Below are 25628 nucleotides of genomic sequence, written 5' to 3' on the forward strand. Positions count from 1 at the left end.
TTACCTCCCAAGTTCCTTGTGGTACAGTCAGCAGGCAACTGCTCCAAGTGGGCAGAAAACTCCTCAGGGATTTTTTCCTTAAATGCATGAATTTTGTTTTTAAAGCCAAGATTTTTGCCTGTACCTCATTGCTCCCACCTTTATTCATAATTTTTGTACAGCAATCCTGATTTCTCAAGACAACACCAGCTCTGTGGAGAGCAACAGAAAGCTATACTGGTAATGCCAGGTATTGAGACATCTCTTTTCTTCTGCATGGCATGTGAACAATGGTATATTACAACAAATTTGTACCCACATCTAAGTTTGTACAGTGAACCAGTTAAGGATCTGTGATTTCGTTTGCTCTTTTTTTTGTTTCAAGTGTGTGGCTGAATGCTCATAGGACAGTCTAGATTTTGATCCAAACTTTCACAAATTTAGACAGCTGTCTCTGGTGCTGTAAAAAAGCAAACAATCAGCACATCTGAAAATCAATACACCTCATGGGGCTGAGTACCTCAGTTAATCAAATACTGCAACCATCAGCTTTTGCTTAGCTTCCAGCTAGCTCCAGAGTATTTTCTGCATAGTTACAAGTTTGTAACTGCTAGAAAAAAGGACAGTTGGTATTTTAAACACCATGATCTGTATGTTTTTTCATTGTTTGAGCTTCACCTTTACTGCAGCTTGATTTTCTTTCCCGAATTGTTCATTAGGTCTAAATCTAGAGAAAACAAAACCCTGTCTGTGTCAGTGATCCCAGACAGTAGGGAATGCAAGGCTAGCCTAGGGCCATCTGTTACACTGTGAGAAAGGTTTTAGGAAACAAAGCCAGCCAGTTGATTCATTATAAAATAGACATAAGTTATGAAGATTATAATGGAAACAAATCCTATGAAGACCTCTTAAGTCCCTGGCTGCTATTACTGTTACTTTATAAGTCAGCACTGGCTACCCACATCATATGAGTAATACTGTGTAAGTCACAGATGCAAAATAGCATCTGCAGAGATCAGGACCTTCCCAATGGGTACATTTAATTAATCTGAAATGATTATAGTTGTTCTTCTGGAGCATGGCTGCTGTGGGACACAATCTCGGAGTGCCTGGAGGAAAATAGCCCCATGCAAGTCCTCACTGTCTCAGAGGTCATGTGTTTCTCTGAAGACGATGACAAACTGTGTGCAACTCTGAAGAGATGGGCCTGAGGGACACTCTCTGGCTACACAGCAAAATGTGAAGCAGATGAACTTTGTTGGTAGTAGAGGAAGGACTAAGAAAATATGAGATGCTATAATTCTTCCTCAAAGCATACCTGTGACGAATGTCAAACCTTAGCTTAACCATCCCTCTAAGGAACCCTGGACCTGGGACCACCACAGTTAAGAAGTGAATTTTCATCCACGCAGTCCCTAGTCTTTCTTTGTCCGCAGTTCACAGGCTGCAATTCATGTGGCTACAATGGGGTACTTGTCATGTAGCCACACATTATGCCCAGAAATAAATTCCAAACTGAACAAGTTTTATGCAACCTTGTATTTTCGAAAGTACCTTACAGTAATCAGTAGCCAAGCAGCAAAAAAGTATTTTAATCACTGTAGCCTGTGCTATGCTGAAACTAAACACAATCCTATTTCATAAAAACCTGTGGTCACTCAGGAACAACAGTTTCAGACTGCTTGAGAGGCATATGTGCCCCATCCAAATGCTCAGTGACAAATCCAGTATCAGGCTTTACCAAAAACACATGATCTGACACTTGAATTCATCCACAGGGCTGGAGAACAGAAAGTGGGGGTAGCATGCATGTTTCTGCAGGAAATCTCCTGGTGAAGTTTGCATGTGAAGGGGACCTCAGCTCTTGGGAAAAAAGTCTTGGCAGCAAAGTTGCAAGAAACTCCTGGCATCCAAATCAGATTTCTTCAGATGTTCATTCCCAGACTGATAAACTAGTATCAGAAAAAGATCAACATTACAATTAAGTATTTCAGGCCCTTCTCCCTCCCCATGTCTTTCCCCAAATGAGAGCCATTCCAAAGCAGTGCTTTGCTCTGAATTGACCCCAGGCAGGGAAAAGGACCTTTGCTCACTTGGCTTTTACACCCTGTTATTAAGGAGAGACCTCAGCCAGCAGGGAGGAATAAGGCTAAGCACTAGATACTGGAAACAGCAGTTACTTTATTTGCATCCCAGCTGTTTTCATTGGTTCCCACATTTCTTTTCCCTGGGAATTCATTGTGCCTCACCACAGGAAGCTTTGGCTTAGTGTGAAATGAGAGATGGGTCACAGAAACAGGGAGACAAGGACAGCACAAGAAAATAAGAAAACTGTGCCGAGGATTGTGAGAAGCAAATGATAGACATGTACAGGCAGGGCTGATCTGAATTCCTGGGGGACTCAGGGGGAGTGAAAGACCGCCCATTCCCCATCTGCTCCTTCCTCTTTCCCCCACTGAAACTGGCACCCAAGGATGGAATAAAAGCAGAGAAACTAGAAAGGGGCAAGGGAAGCTGTCAATATGCCACAGGGCAAGGAAGGAAAGAAATAGCATGGAGGAGATTTAATAAGTTCATGGGCTGCAGTGGGCTGTAAAATTCCAGCTGTGGTGAAACCTATAGTAGATACGGCCCTGCACTCTCATGGACACCTCAAGTGTCATGCAGAAATACTCCAGCTCTTAGAAGAGGACAAAGCTCTAGAGAAACCCCTTCATTTTGTCAGTGTTTATGAATCTGTGCTCATACCTCGCCTATATTCAGGTTAATGAACTCCTTGTTTTTCACACTCAGTGCTTGGAATACTCCTGAAAAGAGAAACGGACAGCAGTGCTATAAATACACCTCATACATATTCATACACAAGCTCTCCCGCCCACAACGAGTGGCCATGCCAAGGAGAGGGCAGGCCTGGTGCAAAGGCAGGTTGCTTAGGATTACTTGGTGGTTGTAGCTCCTATGACAAAGCAAAGTCCTTGCAAGAGGAAATGTCTTGCTGACTTAAGGCCTTTATGCAAGGCTCACTTCAGGACTTGTCTGAAAGAGGTGTCCTGAATCTGCTAAACAGTCAGATTCAGAGTATACTTTGAAATCAAGCCATGCAATTTGCCTTCCTTTTTATATCTTCTTTAACTTCTCTCTCTCAGAAATTTAATAATTCTATTGCTACAGTCAACCCAGAAAGTAAAGAGAATCTTTACTTTTAAAAATCAGTGAAGAAAGTTGATTTTTCTTCTCATAGAGTAAATTGGGTTGTATTTGAATTCGCAGCCACACCAATGATCACTTTATCCAGGCATTTATCCAGCCTTTTAACCTATCTCTACTACTGCTGCTTTGTAATGAGAGTGACCATGTGCCAGAAATGCACTGAGACCTTGGGTGCCTTGATGTACAGGGAACCACATCTGAAGCCAAAAGGGAGCATGTGTAGCAGGTACAGGAGGTATCTGCCCAAGCACATGCCAATTTTCACTTTCCATGAGGCACAAGTAATATTTGAACCTTGAACTTGAGTGATCCCAAATAAAGCTCCTGGGTGAGCCACAAGAAGGGTTACAACATGGACTTTACCAGCATTCTTCACATGCCTTCAACATTGCTGCAAAGTTTATGTAGCAAGCTCTATTCACATGGGGAAATTTTCCATTGGCAGCAGAACATTTTTCACGTTACAGGAGAAAAGCCACCCTAAACCCAAATGCTAAACACAGCTCTTTTCTGTTAGCCTTGTACTCCATCTCAGATATTGTGCAACACGCTCAACAGCTGAAAGCAGAACATTTTCTTTTTTCAAAGGGAATGAAATTACAGAGGAAGAAGATACTCACGACTCGCATTCTCCAGGCGTATTAGGCAGTTCAGAAAATCATCAAATTCAATCTGGAACTGCTCATCAGAGTATCGGAGGACAATCAGTTGCAGCAGGTAATTGTTGAGCTGGTATCCTTCCCAAAGAGACACACAAAGAAAAAGTGAGCAACCTCACAGTCAGGGGGAATCTACAGATCTCTATTATCTAATTTTGAGAGCCACTTAATGGGAGGATACTCCTTGGCACACATCCATCCAGAAAGAGATCTAACCACAAAGTTCCTTAAGTCTGCAATGAATAACAAACTCTGAACAGTAAATTTTTCAGGCACTGCAGTTTCTAGCCCATGCACACTATGATATATGAGAGACCATTCTGTCTTCTTGAATTTGGAGGGATTTCTGCAAAATTATCTGCTTTGGTAAAACTAAGTTGTATGAAATACTAATGCAGTTGTATGAAATCTTCACAGCATTTCTCTTACTCACTATTCCTTCAACCCTTGAACATAGATGGACTCCAAAGTGGTCTGTTTCAAGGCCTAACCCTGCACATGTGCAGCCCTGTTGAGTTTAACAGAGCTCAATAAAACACAGAGATTGCTCTCATTGCCTGCCCTTCAGGACTGGGGGTAACTGGTCCAAAATTCCCCTACTCAATGTGCCCAGGTTCTCTCTGGGGTTTAGACCTCCTCCCTGTTCAGGAGCACCTGGCCTGTGTGATTGTCCTCTTCACCCACACTGATCTGCCCAACAGGTTTACCAGATAAAGTGCAGTGCTTGTCTTACCTGCAGCTTTAAGAGCACCACGAAGCTCATAAGAGGACATGGAGCCAGATTTATCAAAGTCAAATTGAAGAAAGATATTCTGTTATGAAAGAAGCACACAGAAATACTGGCATACGAAAGGGACAGAAAGGAAAGGTGTTTATCTCCAACTTCATAGCATAAGCATTTAAGAAAGCTGACAAGACTTTGGTCTAGATCCAGTCGATTTTATAATGGTGGAGCAAATCTTGGTCCCAATTCTCTTTGTCATATGAACAGGTTGTTGGGACTTAAACAAGTACTGCCAAATCCAAGCATTAAAAAATAATGAGCTGCTCTACATTAAAAATATTGTGATTTTTTTGAAAAGTGATTTTAACTGGAAAGATGTATTGTTCTCTGTGTTTTAACTCTTAACTGACACATTCTCTTAATCTTCTTTTGTGTTTTTCTCTGTTCTGAACACTAGAGACAAATTTTAACATGATATTAATATTGTCACTTACTTATTTGCTTCTAAGTATAAAAGATCTGAACAGCCACATTCATGGTACAACCAAGAGAACTGGTCAAAGAGTTTGAGGTTTGACCTATATATTAAGCAATTTTCAAGCTGGAGTTAAATTCCATCCTTTTATTGAGACAACAAATACGACTCTCCTTTGGAACATGAGTTATTTGAGCTGTCGTCACATTTAGCTTAAAATTTTCCAGCAAATATATGTGCAAATCTTCCTACAAGGATACAAGGATTTCTCAAGCTCCTTGCAAACACAGTGTGTCTTTTGTTCAAAAAGATGTGGCATTAGTACCCAGAAAAAGTGTTGGCCATTTCTGATGGGCTAGACAAGAAGCAAAGAACTGCATAGTTTGAATGCTTTGGTGAGCACAAATTCAGAAAAAACTATTAATGGCCATAAGGAAACAATTATAATGTCTTTTATTTGAATATTCAGTCTGTGATTGATTCTGCAAGCCTGCTTATTCTTACTGCTATATACAGTGGCAGGGAAATGTGTTTAAAATTAGAATCAGCACTTTCCCAGACTTCAGTACAGTTAACTTCTCAGAGACCAGTAATGAAAATGCAGAGACTTAGGAAATTATTGTTTCCTACTAGTCATGAATCATCACTTTCTTCTGTACAACAGCAGCTATGGAAACTCCTTAAGTTTCCTTTTGAATGGCTTGCTTGTGTCCATTGCATTCTTTATCCCAAACATAGTTGATTAGCTTACAAAAATCTCAGTTATTTCCAGAAAACCATTATGGTTTATCATCATGGAAAGCTAAGAATGTCTCTGACTATCCAAAACAAACCCCATGCTTTTAAAACATTTGTTTTGTGTTAAAATTCATGCTTGAACGCACTCCTGTCTCCATTTTGCTTGGCTTATACCTAATAAAGTCTTTGGGAAGTAGCTAATGAAATGGAGGAAAAATTACAGTGGATAATGTCACCTACTATCCATTTCTTCAGTTTTTCCCAGAAAACTTTGAACTCACTGAATTCCAGCTTCCCGTAGCCATTGGTCTGGTAATATGAACTAAGGAAAACAAATGACTTGTTATATGGAAGTCCAAATTCAGTCTGAACTTATAAGAGTAGTTCCCTTAAGCAGAAAATGTTGACTGGAAAGCCTGTGGTGCTGCTGAAACTGGCATTGGAATTTCTCAAAAGGTAGAATTCCAGCAGTTACAGTCATGCCTGTGGCTGTGATATTGGAGGAACATTATGTGATATAAAAGCACAGCTGAGCAATTCAGGCACTACATGAGGAAGAAAGATTATTCTAAGGCAAGAACAGTTTTGGATGTAAATGGGATATAAATGACTCAGAGAATTAAATTACCTGATTAAAACAAATTGCTACTGTACCCAAAGGAGTTAGTCAACCAATGTGCTGTTCAGTACTTTTATCTAGAGATCAGGCTCTGTTGCAATGGCTCAACGAAAAATTCATGGGAGTAGTGGGGTGAGACTGGCAAAATCTGGTCCTTATGGTCTGAAATAAACACTTGTATAGCAGTTCTAGGAGGCAATGATTAGATCTGCCTGGCCTTCCCTCTGCCTGAAGTGAGGGACTCATTTCACTGAGTTACTGATGAACTGAGCACAGTTCATTTCCAGGATGAGGCACCTGCTCCGAAGTGCTAAGTAAGGACTGGTCCCATTCCCCTTCCTTTTTCCATCTTGCCAGGACAAAGCCCTTGCTCAGAAGGACACTGGCTCAGTGAGCATTCACAAAGGTCAAAACATGCCAAGCAGGGTCTAGCTAACACCTGCTGTTGTTTGAGCTGGTGACATTATTGAGGGCACCCACAGGTCCCAAGGACATTCTCATTTTTGCAAAGAGTTTTTTTTACCCAGCCAGGTTCTTCTTCCCAGGGTCATGTAGAACTCCGTCCTTCTCCTCACCACCCCATGGTGACAGTTGCCAGGGAATTCAGTAGCATGTGACACAGAGGAGACTGTGCCAGCATTGACTTGGATTTTAGTTTTTATGGTTTTGCTTCTCCATTGTGCTCCAAATAGCATGTCCAGAGTGGGATGATTGTGTCTGCATTCCTTGTGCTTCCAAAGCAGAGGAAGAGATGTCTCCCCATTTATTCAGAACTATGCTGAGATTTGCTTGGAAGCATTGCAAATCATGGAAACTATTCAGTTGTATCCTAAATAGTAAGCCTAGAACTGCTGCCATGCTCCAGGGTCAAGCACAGGCCCTGACTCTGTGCCAATACCATGTAAGGATGAGATGTGAACATGGACCAGCTCCCTACTGAGGCTTGGTTTTTAAGCAAGGAAATTTAGGACTAGTCCCATTTCTTATTGTATGTGCAGGGTGACTAATCTGTATTGAATTTTAATATTATAAACTAGCTTTAACAGGATAAAATTCTGTTAAAGCTAGTTTATAATTCTGCTTTTGTTTTCTCTAAATGTTTGAATGGATATTACCTCTGTCATGGACTGGAGCAACAAAAGCAAAAGATAAGAACATCTCAGCTGAACAAGCAAGACATAAACCAAACATTAGATACTTGCCTTGGCAGGACTGTTTTGTCTCATGTGTAACAAAACTGTTTATTGGGAAAGCACACTGCAAAAGCAGCTCTACTTGAGGAGAAGCCATACTCAGCAAACTCAGCAGGAACCAGAACTCTGCAAAGGACAAATCTGGTGGGGAAGCACCAGGGCTAGGATTCACCTCACCTGATGTCTGAGCAGTCTTTTAGCATCCCTCAGTTAGGAACATCCAGAACAATTAATTAGCAACCATCCCTTTTGCTATCTACAAAGGAAGTCTAGAAAGCTGGCTTAGATGTAAACACCTACACCACAAATGCCTAAATTTGGACAGACAACTCTCACCCACATGTCTGTTTCCTGGAGTCCCAGGAACTAGCTGAAAGACCAGATTTTCCAGTTTTTAAACTGATTGTTAAAAAAGAGCTTTGATATCAGCAATTTTTGCCACTGCTGATCCTTAATTTCTGACTTATAACTTGCATGTACAACTCTACCTTGTGAATTTAGCCCCCCCAGACAACAGACTTTTCTTGAGTTAAGTTTTCTAGGTCTCGTTCAAATAAACAACAGCTTGAAAAATGCACTGTTCTATTCAGAAGTAGCTTGAGATATACTTCTAAAGGTGGTCAGCATCAAAGTATCTGCCTCTAAGTCAGCAGTGTAAAACAGTTTGCGCTGAAACTCTTAACCCTCCATTTATAAAATGAAAATCAGGATAAAACAGTCACGTATTTTTGTTTTCTTTGGGTAATGATCTCCCATGACATTACCAAATTAATTTCTGACATCCACGACATATAATGTTATGGACAATTATATTCATTGTTCATTTAGCCTCACAGGCACTTATTTGAAAGGATACACCCATAAGAGAAATGATATTTCGGCATGAAATGAGACTTAAGTTCTTGAATTTTATATTCTTTGCTGGAAAAGAACAATAATAAGAAAGAAATCATGGGCAAAGCTGTATTTTATAAGCAGAAAGGAAAAATAGGACTCATGAACAGAGATAGCTGACTCTTAGTCCTCATTGTGGGAGGACTGTGAACTCGAAGATGAAGGCAGCTCTCACCACAGTGAAGTCTCAGTCCAGACAGAAGATGCATTTACTGGAGACATGACAGGAAATACTGTCCTTGATTTGTAAATCAGAGAATGAGGTTCAGGGAGTGACATGTTTCCCACTATACAAAGGGCTTGTAGCAGGGTCATGAGCCACATCCAGGTCTTTAAAGTCCCATTCTAGTGCTTGTCTTTCCACAGCAGAGTGGCAGTGCAATAGAGCTGGCCTCACTGAGCTGACATGGGTCATGCTGGAGGCAGGGCAAGCTCGTGGTTAGATCATGGACCAAATGCTTCCCTGGCTCTGCCCTTGCTGGCTCAAGGATACCAGGTTGGGGTCATAACACAGCCTTGAACTTTCTATATGTAAATTAATTAAGTGGCAGATTTTATAAAATTATATACAACCCTTAACTTAGAAGTTGTCAGCACTTACTTTTTTTTAATACAGCATTCAGAACATATTCAAGCTCTTCTGCAGATATCTTCATGTCCTGCAGAAAAAAAAAAAGAAAAATAAAGTGAAGAATCTGTTACTTGAATGTTTCTGTAACCAGACATACCAAAAACCTTAGAAAAAACAAACATCACTCATCTGTACTTTATTGCAACTCAGCAAAAGAGAACCATACAAAACCCAGAAAAAGCTAAAAAAATTAAGGGCTGGGAAGATACAGGAATGCTGCTGTACATAAGTCTGTCTGAAGGAGATCTCAAGTGGGAGCTGTTGATTCAAAGAAAACTCAACTGCAACTGAACATTAAACCAGACAGGCTCCTTCAGGGCTTGAGTTCTAGCTTTGGTCCTCCTGCTTGCTCACCAGGGACTGCACCCTTATCCATCGAGCCATAAGGCATGGTGACATCTGGTGCCCAAACAACACACTACAACTAAGCATACTCCCAAAATATTTTGGGTTTGTTTCATGCATCCATGGCCCTGTAGTGGAGCAGAAGTGTTTCCTGCCTTTTTACATCTTGCTTTGATCCAAAGTGTTTTGCACTCACCTCTCCTGCAATCTGCTCAAACAGTGCCCGGAATTGCTTTTCTTCTTCAGTTTCTTGTGGGCTTGGGGTTGGATGTAGAGGCTGCAACACCAACCACACAAGTTCTTATAAGAATTGTAAAACATTACATTTCTCCTGCAAATAGCCCCTCTGTGCATCCTGGACAAATGTATATCTTAAAATAAGGGTAATATTCTTCTGAACTCTGCCAGATCTGAGGCCTCCCAGCCACCTCTCTGCCCGAGGGGAGTCTCACCCTCTCATTCCCTTCACCTGGGCAAGTGTACAGTGTGCCATTGCCTTGGTAAAAACCAAGAGCACCCATCCTGGAAAACACCTCTCTCTCCTCTCATCCCCACCCTACACCATTCAATTTCCCTGCGCCTCCAACAACCACAGTGCTGTTGAGCTGTCTCCTGTGGTATCATCCTGGGACCTTCTCGAGAGCAGCAGCCAGAGGTGGCTGCACTTCGGCCACCTCTGTTACACAGCACAGATTTATTTTGCTACAGAACATGGCCCTGAGATTGTGGAAGTGAAGATGGTGTTGTTCGCTGGGTCCCTGGAGAAGAGTTTTACTAAAGAGGGACAAATTAGATCTTGGCTTAGCTTGTTTCCATGGAAAGGCACACCACAATTAATGGCTTATTTGCAGGGATACATTTAAACAGGAGCTGACTCAGACCCAGCTGCAATTAGTGCTCAGCAGGCAGACCAAGACATTCAAAAGCAAAAAGAATTCAATCATTTCAGTAAGCACGTGCATATGTAAGCATTCCCTCTCAAGTCCCGTGGATACTGAGAAGTAAAATAAAGATATTTGTATGCAAAATTAATGTAGGTCTATTGGACATTCTCTTGCTTCCTGTTTTTCACAATAAATAAAATGTTAAAAGATGTGAACAGCCATGTGGCTCCTCAGTGCTAATGGGTGGTGCTTTCACTGGACACATGGTGGCTGACACCCACCTCTCGTGCTGACTGGCACTGACTAGGGGATTCGAGGCATAACAATTATGATTTTGATTGTTACAGCTCTTTTACCATATTCAGCAGAGCTTAGCATTTCAGTGACATGCACAAAGCTGGCAATTGTGTAACATTCCTGTGAAATTAACATGGTTTAGCCAAAGACAGCAAAAGCAATGAGTGCTGGCTTCTGCTGAGCCATTCTCTTGCTACTTTAACTCTGTGGACTTACCTCGGGAAGATCAATGGCAACGTTTTCGTCTAGATCCCTGGGGAAAACAAAACCTAATTTGGTATTTGAAGGTATTCAACATCTGCTTGGGGTGAAAGCTTGCTTATTACCTTTCCCCCAAGTGAATGATAAAACCTCTTTTTTTACTTAAGAGGTTATGTTTAGCTAAAATTCATCAAACAATCAGACTTTTGCACTGTCTGAATTTTGGTATAAGCCCTTAGAACAGACATTAGGCAGGACTCAGGGAGGACACAGCTGTGCATGTCATCTACTAAAGAATTAATCTCATTCTTTATTCATTATTCATTGTGAACACATTATTTCCTCGGTATGCTTTTTTAACATGAAATTGTCTTTTGGATAAACTTTGGGAGGAAACAAACAGGAAATAAACACTGCTGCAGTCACAGAGACCCAGACAGTGCCAGCTAGCAACCCTACCCTGTCAAACTTCCAGCAGATTCATCATGGCACACCCTATTTCTCCATCTCTTCAACTCCTCTCAAAAAGAAGTCAGGTTTAGCAAAAATGGGCAAGTACAAACAAAAAACCCCAAATGATCAAGATGCCATGAAATGATGTCATGCTGGGTCTCTGCTGTAGAGCTGGGTGCCTGGCAGCCACACTCCCCAGCAGCCAACAACCCCATGTGCAGGAGAGCACTGGAGGGCCCCAAGCTTGCTTGCTGACTTACTCAGTGATGGCCTTCTTCTCAGAGAAGATCCTCAGGCAGAAATCTGCCTCCTGGTGTGGCTCAAAGGTGGTTGGAATAAGAATGTAATCACCTGGTGGCAGCTTGAATCGGTGGGATACTTCCCTTAGATTTATGTAGGTTTTGCTCCTGGCCTTGGAGGGGTGGTACCTGAAGAAGTCTTTGCCCAAGTGTCCATCTCTGCCAGGGCTCTAGGAGGGGAAAAACAGGCAGTGCTGCACTGGTCAGGGTGTGCTGAAAGCCATACTCACCCCTTTCCTAATCACAGAGACAAATTCTGCCTGGCACAAGTGTCACCCCAGGCTGTGATCCCGACTGTCATTCCCTCTCCCAGGTACTTACAGTAATTTAGCTCCCACCTCATGGCAAGGACCCACTACCACTGTCCTTTCCCACCCAGAAGGCAGTCTCAGAGTACTCTGGGACGTTGTCTTCCTACTTAAACATTCCCTGCCATTAAACACCACAATTCCAGATAGGGTGTCACAGAGCAGTGACAACAGATTCCCCAACCTCGGCCTCACTTGAGGACAGGCATCTGTGTGTGATGTGCCCCAGGATGCTCAGAAGAAGCAATATTCCCTCTCCCTGAGCCAGGAAGGGCAGTAACAGAATGGCTGAGGGGTCTGTTCTAGGAACCCATGACCCTGGGGGGACTTCTAAATTCTCCTCTGAGAGGACTCCATCCTCCACAGGTCTTGATGCAACTGTTAGCTTACGTACGGAAGGTTATTTTAGGTGCAAGGGCCCCAAAAATGGGGCAGGGGAAAGTTCCAAACACCAACAGTGCAGCTCCTGTGCTGTAGCAGCAAAAGAGTACCTCATAAATAGAGTAGCCAATGGTCAGCATTTCAGCTCCAAGCTTCTTGAGTTTACGGCGACCCTTTTGCATCAGGGCTGCTATGAATGTGCAGCCATCTTGTCCATCGTCCTGCTCAGTCAAATGCAGCTTGATTTGTGGATTTGTCCAGAAAGTCTCTGCCAATGTAGAGAATACCAGAGAGTTTCTTGACTCAGAATAATAAACCACAACTACTACTACAAAAATGTACCCACCAAACCAAAAAAGACAATAAAGCTGAGGTTTCACTCAAACTTAGTTTTTCCATTAATCGTTATACTTTTTTCCACTAACCTTTGCAAAAAATAAGCCAAATCCCAAAGTCCTTCATGGAACTAGGTGTAGGAAAGATTTAGGCCTGGGGCCTTATTAAGTTACTATGGTTCAAATGAAACTGTGAGATGAAATTTTGTTAAAATTACATAGCTACAATGATCCCATAGTGCTGGTGCCATTCTGCACTAACACAGTTCAGACTCATGACACATGAATGTGCTTTTCAGAAGCACATAAACGTGTTGGCTGATCTGGGCTTTTTGTCTCATTTTACACTTGCTGCTGCAGTTTAACTGGCTAATTTGAACCTAGTGCTGCAAATGTCATTAAGAGGTAAATCATATCCAATGAACCAGAGAAGAAAAAAAACCAAAGTCTTTCACCACAAAGTCTCAAGTGGGACCATACGAACATTTATCACTTTGTGCATTGCTGGTTTGTTCATTCGAAAAAGCCAACCACAGAAAGGTCTTATCATTAAAGTACAGCACTCTTAAACCACACAGTGGTTTGTGTTTCTTCATTTGTCCCTTTAGCTGGTTCCTGTCAGCTGAACTGTCCTGCACCCACAGCTCTAGCTACAGAGCTCCTCTCTGAAGAGCTATAGCTGAGGGCAGTAAAGATTTCAGTGCCTGCTTTTCATTTTCAAACTGGTGTTTGCTTACCTAGGAAATTTCTACATCCTCCTGCGGTAGCTCCCCGGACCCAGCTTCCTTGGTGGACGGCCACTTCCCATTTGTGGGCTGTGCTGTCTTCCAGGGCATCTGGAGTCAGGTTGCAAATCTCAACTTTGTCAAAATGCACTTTGAAGTCTTCAAACTTCATCCTGAGCAAAACACATGGTAAGGAACAGGCAGCCATTCATCCTTGTGAAGGACGCCCAGCAGAAGTATGCAAAGATGCAAGTTTATCTGTGGCAGAGACAGATAGGATCCAGCTAGCCCCCACTGTGCCTCGTCCAACACAGCTAATTCCATTTTTCTTTCTCATAACAAATAGATGTCTGTGGTGGTATTAATTTACACTTGTTATGAGCCATTTTACAACTTGGTTTTGGTGTGAAAAGAAACAGCAGGGTTTGCTTTACTGAGCTCTGCCCTTTCTTGTCAGCTATTCCCAGATATTGCTAGCCCTAGGCACTGCTAATTCTCACTCTGATGCTCAGGACACCAAAGCAGGGACAGCATAGCAAAATCTGTCTAAATGGCTTGGTTTCCTGGCCACATGATGCAATTTTGGGCCCTTTGGAACTGTGCTGCAAAGGAGAGGAAAGGGTTGCCCTTTATAGATTAGATTTGACCTCAAGGAGGCAAAACACCTGTTCTGATTTCCCTAGAGCTGTTCTGGGTTTGTACTTATGAAGGGAAAAGAAGATGGACCCTGTGATCTTAGGAGGGAAGGGACTAGGGCTGAGAAGCTGACATCTTAGCCAACCACAAGATGTCCCTTTGCATCTATTTGAAGTACCTCGACAAGACCAATCTGAAATGCATTAGACAAATGCCAAAACATCTTTGGGGTGATTAATGAGGTCAAAATGTCCCCAGCATGTCACCATGAAGATTTTCTTCAGTTCTCACAAGTCCAAAGGACAAAAGGACCTAAGAAGGGATTTTTTCCATTAATTTCACTGGTCACTTGATGCCTACTTGCACACTTTTACCTCCATCACATGGTCAGGCTTTAAGTTCTGCCCTGTATTGAGATACTTGCTGGAGTTACTTGGGTACTGTGTAAAGTCTTTGTCTCCTTTGCACTCACCACATAAGCTACAGCTGTAACCAGGTCAAAAACAGACCAAAAAATCCCACCAAACCCAAAACCCAAACACAAAAGCTTTTTGAAGAAGCTGCAAATGCCCTAATGCATTTGCTATGTCAATAGAAAAAAACTCCAAAGATTTTGTATAAAACGACAGTAACAGAACAGCCACTGGACCTACTTCCTTCCAGTTATCAAAATTTGCGACAAATCATTTTGTGTGATCTCAAATAACTTCTCAGGCCTAAAATTGAACTTTTGTTTAACCTGCAGGCAAAACCTGGAATAGCTCAATTTCATACCTCTCTAGATTTACCTATGTGTAAAAGAACTAAGCATCTGTCCCCAGAAAATGTGACCCAACAAACACATTGTCACAGCATCATTGATATTGGGCGGGGGGAATCACGTGCAAGTCAACCATCTGCTCTGTCTGAGATCATGAATTTGGCATGAAGAACACTTCACACTTCTAAAGCAATTTCCACCATGTTGGTTTCGGGGTTTTTTTAAATTACATAATTTAATTTCATCTCTTCTTCAATTTTTCCACAATTTCACACATATCTTGGTGCTGTTTTCTTTATGCAACTGGCAGTATTGCTGGTAGTATTGTTTCTCAGCACTCATTATCTTCCAGTACACACCCAGAATGAATCTTGAGGGCATTTCATAGCTGATACAGTGCAATACAAGGCTCCCTTTTGTAATCCTGCCTTTGTTCATGGGAAGGATTTGCAGGGTGTTACATTCATGGGAGACACACAGTATTTGAAATACCAGTGCCATTAACTAAACTGATTTTTGAGGACTTTTCTTATTAAAACAGATATAGGCACACACGAAACATAGAAAACAAGTGGAGCATTCTACCTGCCGTCTCTTAGGCAGAAACCGAGAATTTCATAATGCAAAGGCTTCTTCCTTTATTGCTTGTTTTGGCCACTTGCACCTTGATTTCTGATTAGAGTCCCACACTTTAAGAACCCGTGTCTTACCAGAACTCTCCATCATCCCGTGCTGCCTGAGACAGGCGTCTCTGCTCCGATGGGCTGACTGAGCGCCACTCTGCAGAGCTGCAGGAGAACAAACCCAAGCTTTACTACAGGCATGTGGCAATCAATTTTCCCTGGCTCAGAATGACTGGCAGGACATAACAGAAGGCTGTTCTTCTCTCACATGTGTTTTATTTGTGCAGCTTACACAAAACCAGTTGCATTTAAGAGGCTTCCTGATCCCACTGGCACTTATGGTCACAGAGACCCAATCAATGCAGTCAAAAGCAACACCAGGCCAAAAATCCCAAAGCTGCTCCAGAGTGGTGAGTTATTGACATTGGGACTGGTCTCAAGTATTTGTGTTACAGATAATAGGGCTATTGGTAAACCTCAAGGTGTTGGTAAGTAAACACTCTCCTTAAATCTGTATTCCATCTGTAGCACCATGATCTTTTTCACTCTTGTTGCTAATTTAGGACCAGATGTTTGTTTTAAAATTGAGTAATGGGAACTGAATAGGTTCCTTCCCCTGCACAGAGAGATTCAGTGAAGTAACTGGGGCCCCAGATTACATCTTTGCTTCTTTTTCATGCACCCCTTTGACTCCAGCTGTGGCATATCAAAACCAAACAAAAATGTGATAAAGCTTTCCAGGAAACTGGAAGTGCACTACTGTATTTCCAATTTGACATAATAAACTTAGGGAGTAGAAGGCACCTTGTGTTGTGGTTTTTAATTCCAGCAACCACTGCAAAATGTTAATGTAGGCTCCTGTATTGACCTGCAAGCCCCCTTCATCCTTAGTTCCAGAAAGCCTCCCAAGTGCAGAGTCAGAGTTCTGCTTTGCAGAAACAGCCCTTTTGATGAACAGCATAAACTGCCAGATGCCTGTCCTGATCATAACCTCTCCATGTTTTTCAGATTTAGGAACTCATTATTCACATCAATTATCCATGTTTTTCGTCAAGATAAAGGATTTGAGCTGATGTGGACATATTTAATTTACTTGTGAGCCATAATAAGGACAGGGAAATTTGAAGTAGTCCTACAAATGGTTACATGCCTCAGCAATATTAAAGGGCCAGGCAGATTATGTTTCCTCTCCTCTATGTCTATGTGAATTAGAAAAAAACCCTCAATAGAAGAAGTGAAACAAAAATTAAACAATGCATTATGTGCAAAATATACTGAAAAGTGTGTGTTGGAGAAGAATGTAGTATTGATTTTTTACCCTGTATTTTTTTTATTTTGTATTGTTTGCACTTTGTTTTAGTGTTAGTAGTAAAACCTGACTGGTTCTCAGGCTAATGCTGTTGTGGTTTGGGGTCCTTCCACAAGTTGGCATGGAGAGGGTCTCATTTAATGGCCATTTATTTTTATTAAGGTATTACTCCTGATGTGTTTAAGAAAACTCAAACAATAAACAGAGAGATGCAAGCTATTCAGAGGGGGTAATACATTATCAATTTCAGCTTATCTGTAGTAGGACAAAGTATGGATGTTGTGTCACAAGTACTACAGCAACAGGCTTGTAAATATTTAACCAAAAATATCACTCCAAATGTGTAACTTTTACAATTGGGAGTGTATTAATATTAACTTATCTCATTTGTATTCATGCATGATTTCTGCTGATGCTAGGTTTTGGGGGCTAAACAACTTTGACAGTGTCCCTGGATTGCGCTGCTTTGAATATGCTGAGGGGGAGATGCTGTAGGGCAGAAATACTGTTAGGCACATGCAAACTCTTGGTTTAACTTCTCGTGGAGCAGCTGGGGCTGCAGGAAGCCAGCTATGGAGCAGAAGCTGGGACTTGGCCTTTGCAAGGCCAGTGTGTAAGGGATGATGCACTCACTTGTCACTCCAAGGGCCGTTCCACTCCACCTGTCCCCATGGGTTCCTTATCCTTATGAGCTGCACTTGCTGGCCCCTATAGCTCACCTGGGGAAGAAGAAAACACAGCAAATATCAAGTGCCAGGATATAGAGAGCAAGGCTTCTCCAGTGTGCAGAGGCAGGTGTTAACGGCTGAGCAAAAGGTGCAGAGTGCCACCAGAGATGTGGGAGGGAAAATTGGATTGGAATTTGGATAACTTCCCCCATCACCTGAGGCTGAGAGAACACACCCTTATCTTTTCCCCAGGTGTCTCCTTGCCCTCTGCTGCTGGACATACCTCCTCAATGCCAGTCACAGAGTACGCATGGCCTTTCACGAGGCCAAACGGGGTTCGGGCTTCTGACTCAGCAGCACTGCTGGTCTGGAATAGGGGAAGAAAAAGGGGAATTAATCTCTCTCTTCAGAGTGAGATCACAAGTGGTGCCACCTGGTCCCTTCCAAGCACCAGGCTAACCAGTGGCTAACCCATACTACAAACAGGGAACTCGGCTTTCTGCTCAACCATGGTGCAGTGGTCCCCTTTGGGGAAAAAGTATGGAAGATTTTAAACATTTTTTAAAATGAGGTGGTTCCAGGGTGGAATTCCTCCTCTGCAGCTTTGATTGTGTTTCAGTACCATCTACATTTTCTGACTGACATCAGGTGTTCACATGGTCTCATTTCTTGTAAAAAGGCTTTGATGGAAAGTGATGGTGGTGAAGGGTCCCATCAGCCAGCTGAGCATCACACTACCTAGTTCAATAAAATTTTAACTAGTCTTTGCAAGCAAACTTCATCAGGAGGAAAAGTGAAACTCAAACCAGAAAACACTGAACCCCAAAGTTGTAGGCACCAAGAAATTGATTTCTTACTTACATCAATAGAACAGCCCACCATTGAGCATCTTTTCAGGGCTTTTCCTAGGATTTCATAGAAATTGTCAGGAGCCTCCTTAACATCATACGTTTCTCCTATACCCCCAGTGAAATCTTCCATGGCCTCTATTGTACTGCCACCCTTCAGAGACTCGTAGCTGCCATTCAACCTGGAAAACACACACTGACTGTGAGAGCTGCTTTCACGATACCCATGTTTGAGAGCTTTCTCGCACATGTGTAGAACTGCAGCAGTAGCACTGAAATCAAAACAAGTACCCCACAGTGTACCCAAGCAGTAGTATTGGGGTCATTCTGCTTCCCTTTTTAGTTGCATTCTTAATTCATCCATTTCTCCGTACCTTTAAAGACCAAGGGTGTTCTTTCTTTAGTGCCAGTTGTCAGGCTGGCAAGGGCAGCAGCAAATGCTAGAAGCTGCTCACTAGAATTGTGAATACCATATGAACAAACTGTGAACAAGGTATGTACAAGTAGCAAATTATGTACGTGCAGTGGGACTTACTTGGCATAGGCTTTCTCTAGTAAGGCACTCCAAAATTCATTCAGTTCAGCTGAGTGCAGGAAAACCAGCCGGCCCTTGAAGGTGGGCAATCGGTCATCAATCACGACATCCAGCCACTCGTTGTGCTGCCAAAACTGCTCAGAAAGGATGGTGGATGAGTTTGCTGACAGCACAGCATTTCCTGAGAGCAGGATTCTGGTGACACAGCATTTCTAACTGTAAGGCTTGATTAGAAGACATGTAGATAATCTGTTCCTGCTCTGCTCTGCAAGGCTGCTCTCTAGGAAGGGTGGTCTGTCTTACGAAAACACCAAGACAAAATGTGTAGACCTGCACTGTAGCTCCTTGCCTGGATTATGTCAATCACATAGCTACACCAGTGTTCACCACATAATTCAAAACTCCTTTAGGACACACTGTGTGTTACAGACACCAGTTCAACTACTTTAAGGATTTATATCCTAAGTGAGGTGTGTGTGCCCAGGAAAATGTGAAATTATTTCTAAAGCCATGTATCTGTTCACATAACAGGAGTGGCTGTGTTTGTGCCTGTATGAGGCTGACGTAGTCTTCTAGTTTGTTTCTCAAACCATGTACAACACTGTAAACTCAGAAACCCTACTTTTTTCAGTGTCTCCTCTGCAGTACCTGCCAGCCTCATTGCAAAATAGACCATGAAATGTAATGACAGAGATGGGTTCATTCTGTGACAGATGTTCACCTTACCTGGAAGTGAAATATTCCAGCATAATCTGGCCCAAAATTTTGATCCAGTGGCACCACTCGTGCTAGTGTTTTTTCATTCAGTGTGAGAGAAGCTATAGCTGCTAAAAGCCAGCAATCACCTGTGGATTGAGAAGGGGGAAAGAGGAGGAAAAAGGAGCCAGAGGAGATGTCATGACAGTTAGCTGCCACTTCCCCTGAAAACCAAAAGACACCCTGCATTTCTCCAGAGAGGGTGTCTCTGCCTGGCCAGGGCAGACTGAACTTCAGTCTGGAAAGGCTGGTAGACAAAAGACTCCCTTGGGCCCACAGTACCCCGAGTGAAGTTCCTTCCCTGATCCTGAATCCCACTGCACCAAGATGGCCCCTGGCATGGATGGGCAGGAGCTGTCCAAGAAGCAGCTGTGGGCCAGGCTAGCCTGGGCAGGACCTCCAGCTCCACTGCTCCCACCAGGAGGGACAACATCCCCCCCTCTGTGAGGACACTGCTGCTGCTCCTCATGGTGCGTACACACAAAGACACCCACCCAGGGGGAGTCACTCACCAAGATCCCCTTGACAAATGTCAGTTCTGGTGGCTCCTCCAAGGATAAACTTGGGGTCTTTGACAATGTCCTGCAACAGTGACACATAAATCACTTAGAATTTCTAAGGAAAAATAGGAGAATATCACCATCACTCTGAACCAGACTTGCAGCGGTGCTGACGAACCCTGTGTGCCACACAAGCTGTATTATCCTGCAACAGTATTGCCACCACAAAGAACAAGATGGGGAATCCTTGCTAATTAATTACAGTGTAGAGCAATTAAAGAATCAACTATCCCCATTTTTTCATAATTAGTTGGCTGCTAATGAAAGGCTGGCATTCTTTATTCATCTGTAGGCAATTGTTAAAATATCATAGCACAAACTCATCCAGAAGATTGATGTCAGGCTGCAGCCCTGGTTAACAAGGCTTTTTGTTAGCTTGCTTTGCTCCAATGGTTGGAAAAAATAAAATTGGCAATTTACTTTTAACTGAACTAGTAAGCCTTCTATTTACTTGCATGTAATACCTGGAACATACAGTGTCTGATAACCATGAGACAATTTACTTCTCAAAAAAGCAAACAACAAAGCTTCAGTCCTGCTAATTTTTAGGAGGAGTTAACACTACCCACACCGTGTGGTCAGAGGTCAGAGGGAATGGTGCTCATGGTGGCTTTTAGGAGTTAACACTACCCACCCCGTGTGGTCAGAGGTCAGAGGGAATGGTGCTCATGGTGGCATTACAGCAGTTCTCAATCATTCATTAGACACACACATTAATTCAATTGCTAGTACCATGGCTGGATAGAAAAATTATAGTGATGAACCAGTAAATACAGTTCTCAATCATTCATTAGACTGGTTTAATTCAATTGCTAGTACCATGGCTGGATAGAAAAATTATAGTGATGAACCAGTAAATGTGGCAGGAATTCTTCTTCCTTCATTTTCCCATAAACTGTATATTGAATGTAATTGATTGAACTGAATGGAAAAGGGGAGAGGAGAATATCTATTATATTACTGGAGGAATATGCCTGTAGTTAATCAGCCTGCCCTGATACATTATTGCAGACCCTGTGGCACAAAGCAGATCCTTCTGCCTAAGTGGCAAATGAAACAAATTAATGGGGAGGGCGGAGGAAATAGAAGAGCACATTTAATCCCTGCATCTGGCTGATTGAATTGAGTTGCTTTGCGTTCATATCACTGCATTTTCTCAGACCATAGGGCAGAATATTGATGGTTTTGTTCAGCTTCCTGCACTTTTTGTTGAAGCACCCGCTGCTGGAGCCAGGGCACTCCCCTCCGTGAACCAGCACTGCTGCGGAGCTCCCCCTGCAGAGGCAGGATCCGGGAGGAAGCTGGTTTGCATATTTTTTGTTTGCCTTTGCTGGGGAGGAGGTGGTGGCCAGGTTGTGCCTCAGGCACAGGTGCCCCGGGAGGAGGTACCACAGAACACCACATCCCCAGAGCGTGGAGCAAAGGGAAGCAAACAGCAGCTCCTCCTCACCTGGCCCGCCTGCTTGTTAAATACACTCAGTCTCGTTGGGACTGGCCATGAACAATAAAAGCACAGCTCATTGCCTTGAGACATTGGTATAGCAATGGCTGATAAACTAGCTGATGTTCAACAACACACTTTGTTTTAGCTCTCAGGAGAAGTAATTCTCATTGCAACTAATGCATTTAGCTGTTACCAAGAAGCCCTGTATGTTAGCAAGGCACAAGATAAAAAAACGTTCCACTGACATGGGTTTGGTTCATGACTCATTGTTTATTACACATCTCTGTAACTCATACATGGGAAAAAGTTTTCAACCTCCTACATCTAAAGCAATCAAAAATATTTTTAAAAAAATCAATTAAAATGAATTGAAAGGGTGTTGACTGGAGTTGTGACACATTTTCTGCTGAACAAAAAAAACATGCTCTACAGTTTTTGAGTGGATGTTGCAAAAATAATATTAATTTTTAGATGGTATAAAAATGTATCAGGACTTTCAGCATGTTAAAGGACAAAACCCAGCATTCACACACAGCATCCAGTAATTTAAGGATTCACCTGCACAAAGATATTGCCTGGAAGCAGGAACATACAGTCTTCAGAGAGATAAAACATAGTAACCCATGACTGTCCTGATGCTGCATTAAAACTGTGTTTCTTTAAACCCAAAAGAAAACAAATTGCATCCCAGTGCCTGTCTTGCAGTGTAGAGGGGGTGCATAGAGACCTAAAACACAGTGGGAGTGAGATTGTTTGTGATTTCTGTGATTACATTTCTCTGCCTGGTCCCAACCTGTCATACTGGCTGTATGACCGTGGCTGTTCATACTAGGAATATTTCTTTCTTACTTCCTCCTGTAGACCACAGACTCATTTGAAATTGGTAAAACCTGTTTGTCTTTCCTTTTTTGGGTTGGGTTCGGTTCTTTTCATTCTTCAATTTATGTGTCTACCTTTCCCAGACACTGAGCTGTTGAATTACGGAAAGGAAATATAATTAGAAAAGAGTCCTATGTTCTTCAGATTGCTCTAAATTTTTGATAAAGGACAGTTTGAATTTGTAATTAAAAATTATTTAAAAGCATTGCTAAACAAAATCACTAAATGTCTGAATCTTGGAGCACTTCACTTATGTAGAAAGTCAGATATTCATCTGATACAGATCCAGGTAGCTCACTGATTGCAGTGGGAGATTTACAGATTAGTGCTAGTTGAAGGTCTTGCTCATGCTGCTACAAATATGCATATATGCAGATATATGCATGTCAAAGTAGTGAGAAAGCCTTCTCTATTCTCATTACTAAAGATTAAACTCTAACAGATTGTAAATCAGAAGATTTAGATTATTTGTCCCTGCAATTACCCTCATGTACTGTGCCACACTTCAACCAAGCTACTGTAAAATACTGGTGGGAGAGGCAGTAAAAACCAGCCACCATGAAAAGATCATGAAATAGATACCCTGCACAGAGGCCATGCTTTTGTGCTCAGCCTCTCCAGCTGTGGCAACTCACCTGGCACATGCTCCAGGCCAATGTTCCCTTTGCAAAGCAAAATGTGTTAAATTGAAATTGTTACACCAGCTCTATTTTGCTGCTGCTCCTGGTGGATAATAGAGATGAAAACGACTTAGCTTAAATGCTGAGGAGCCAGAGCAGAGCATAACTAATACCCTGTCCTTACACATCCTCTCAGCCTCCCTGAGTTTTATTTCCCGCTGTGCAGCTCACAAAAGTGTGTGGGGGGAATTGGAGTGTAAAGGCAGATGCCATTTGAGGTAACTTACTCATCCTGGTGTAATAAATAGGTGTGATTCGTGCTGATAAAATTGAAACAGTAATCAATATTGATACAGTAATTAATAGTTGGAAATAATAAAACAGTTAAAGGTGTAATGCCAAGAAAGAAAGGGAGAGGAGGGGCTTCCTCCCCCCACTTTCTCCTGCAGATGTTCAGAACAGGAAGAAGCAAGAGATAGCTATTACTAAATTTAGTTGGAAGAGAGGAAAATTTGGTTGGACATCCAGGAAAATGTTAATTATATGAGATTTATTGCTTTGATGCTAGAACATAATATTGGCTTATAGTATATTAGCTTTGGCTTACATTATACCAGCTTGGTGAGCATGTGTAATCCAAAAGGTGAACTAAGGGACACCGAGGAAGAGGAGAGGCCTTCCTCAGAGATGACCCCCCAAGAGTGGTGTGACCACCTAAAAAATGGTGGAGCATGCATGGTAAAGGTGATGATGAGGATGGAGATACAAAGTGTGATAAATTGAAAATGGGAGGAGATGACATACAGCATAAAAAGGGGAATTTTGGGCTTGGCAGTTTGTATGTGAGGTAACTGGGTCAAGCCCTGCCCTCCATACCCCGCGTGGTTATTTTTGCTTATGCACGATTATCAGAACCAAAATTATCCCTTATTTTAACCAAATTATATTGTCAATATTTTGAGTGTATTTAATTTTAGATATTTTCAGCTACTTAATTAAAATTGCTGCTACATTTAATTTTGTTTGTTTGTTTTTATGATGGGATAATTGGGCAAATATAACACTGGAAATGTTTCCAGTTCAGCATAAAAAGATCCTGAAGAAAACAGATCATTCTCCACCGCCCCTGTGTACCATACACAAGGGCACACAAGCTCTCAACCAGTCCTGGTCACATTTTACACCAAAATTTAAATATTCCAAGCCCAAAAAAGACAAACTAGCTCTTTAAGATTTAGTGTCACAGCCATGTGCATTTTTGGTGCCTCTCAGCACTCTAGAGTGATCATACCCAAAGCATCTGAGCCTCACAGCCTCTCCTGTGCTGGGAGGGCAGCCCCACAGGCCACCTGGCTTTCTGGAGCACAGACAGGCAGCAGTGACTGTGGGGGCTGCACTTAGCATGTGCTGGGATCTCCAGTTTCTTTTCACAACTGAAACTTGTCCAGGAGTAACAGCTTTAATTCTGCTCTGTATCAGTACTATGTTAACTACCAGATGCTGAGGCACTGAATGCTTATCACTGGGATTTAAGATAATTCAAACCCTTCTTTAAGCTTACTTGGTTTTTCTCTCCCTTGGTATCACTATCACCAACAAAAAGTTTTTTATAAAGGAAGAAGCTTCCAGACTATGAAGAAAACCCAGGATAAACATCAGTCCTTAGCAAAGAAATGAAAGGTTGCCACATTTTTTTCTGTGGTAAGTAGTTCCAGAGTGAAGCGGGAAGAAGGAACCTGGAGTGATGCTGGGTTTGTGATCTGAGAGCATGTGACTGGTGCAGCTTCGGGCTCCCCGTGTGTTATTAATGACTGTTATGCAAGATGCATTAAGAGATACTCACTGAGCCCTTGGCTACTGCTGAATGGCTCAGTAACCACAGCATGCAACTGTAAGCTCTCGGTGTTCCCTGATGGAAGTGAGCAGGTAAGTGTAAGACTAGTACTCTAAAAGTTAAAAGGTCTGAATTTTTGAAGTTGATCTTAATTATGAATTTCCTAATTAACAACCCTCAATTTTACACAGTTAGAACATTATCATAATGCTTTTTACCTTTAATTCTTTGTGTGCCCTCTTATTTTCATCTTTTGTCTGGCAATAACATAAGAGAGAAGCTGATTATGAGTTCTTTATGCCTGCACATAAATACATGTGCATAAGTGTGTCTGCACAACGAGCTACGCCTGAAACATGGGGTGAAGCCTTCCAGCCCTTTCATCCTGCAGCTTGAGCTCTTTGCGGGGAGCATCCCAGTCCGGAGCCACTATTGCTGAGGTGGGAAGGGTTTCCCCGCACACTTCATCTCCCTGAACGTGTACTTGGTGCAACCCGCAAGCACATCTGCCGGACTTTGGGCAGGACGGGAGGCACGAACACAACGGCGTACTCACCCCAGGCCGCTTCCAGACGAAGGGAATGGGTGGGTTCTCACTGAAGAAGAGAGACGAATTGCAGGCGGGGAAGTCGGGGTCCTCAAAGAGGACGCCGGTGCGCAGGCACTCCTGCCTCAGCTGCTCGTAGCCCTTCCCCGAGCTGTGCGTGCCGCGGGCAGCCCCGGGATGCGCAGCCGGCCGCGGCTTCGAGCCCTGGAGCAGGCACGGCATGTCTGCCGCCACCGGCCCGGAGAGCCGGCGAGGCAAG

The 25628-nt window shown here is 42.6% G+C and overlaps 1 protein-coding gene across 1 annotated transcript; it reads right to left on the minus strand.

Annotated features, from left to right (window-relative positions):
• Positions 1-1600: 1600 nt before the first annotated feature.
• Positions 1601-25628, minus strand: CAPN9 (calpain 9). The gene is made up of 20 exons (XM_039707179.1): positions 25379-25628; positions 19998-20067; positions 19456-19574; positions 18730-18863; positions 18208-18376; positions 17630-17713; positions 17312-17397; positions 15457-15534; positions 13363-13523; positions 12401-12558; positions 11563-11771; positions 10865-10901; positions 9664-9744; positions 9093-9150; positions 8454-8518; positions 6026-6094; positions 4582-4660; positions 3810-3926; positions 2728-2786; positions 1601-1931 (listed from the first exon to the last, which is right to left on the minus strand). Exons 1-20 carry the CDS (start codon positions 25589-25591, stop codon positions 1905-1907), a joined length of 2073 nt encoding a protein of 690 aa, XP_039563113.1. The 5' UTR covers positions 25592-25628; the 3' UTR covers positions 1601-1904.

This window comes from Passer montanus, unplaced genomic scaffold, assembly GCF_014805655.1.
Source record: "Passer montanus isolate IOZ18808 unplaced genomic scaffold, ASM1480565v1 scaffold2, whole genome shotgun sequence".
Lineage (NCBI taxonomy): Eukaryota > Metazoa > Chordata > Aves > Passeriformes > Passeridae > Passer > Passer montanus.

Excerpts from the sequence above, each read along its gene's own strand:
- CAPN9 (XM_039707179.1), bottom strand. The coding sequence starts at position 25,591 with ATGCCGTGCCTGCTCCAGGGCTCGAAGCCGCGGCCGGCTGCGCATCCC. Across the intron at positions 11,772-12,400 it reads TTGGCTACTCTATTTATGAG|AGCCCTGGCAGAGATGGACA; the intron begins GTACTCTTTTGC and ends TTCCCCTCCTAG. Across the intron at positions 1,932-2,727 it reads TTAACCTGAATATAGGCGAG|TTTATCAGTCTGGGAATGAA; the intron begins GTATGAGCACAG and ends TTCTGATACTAG.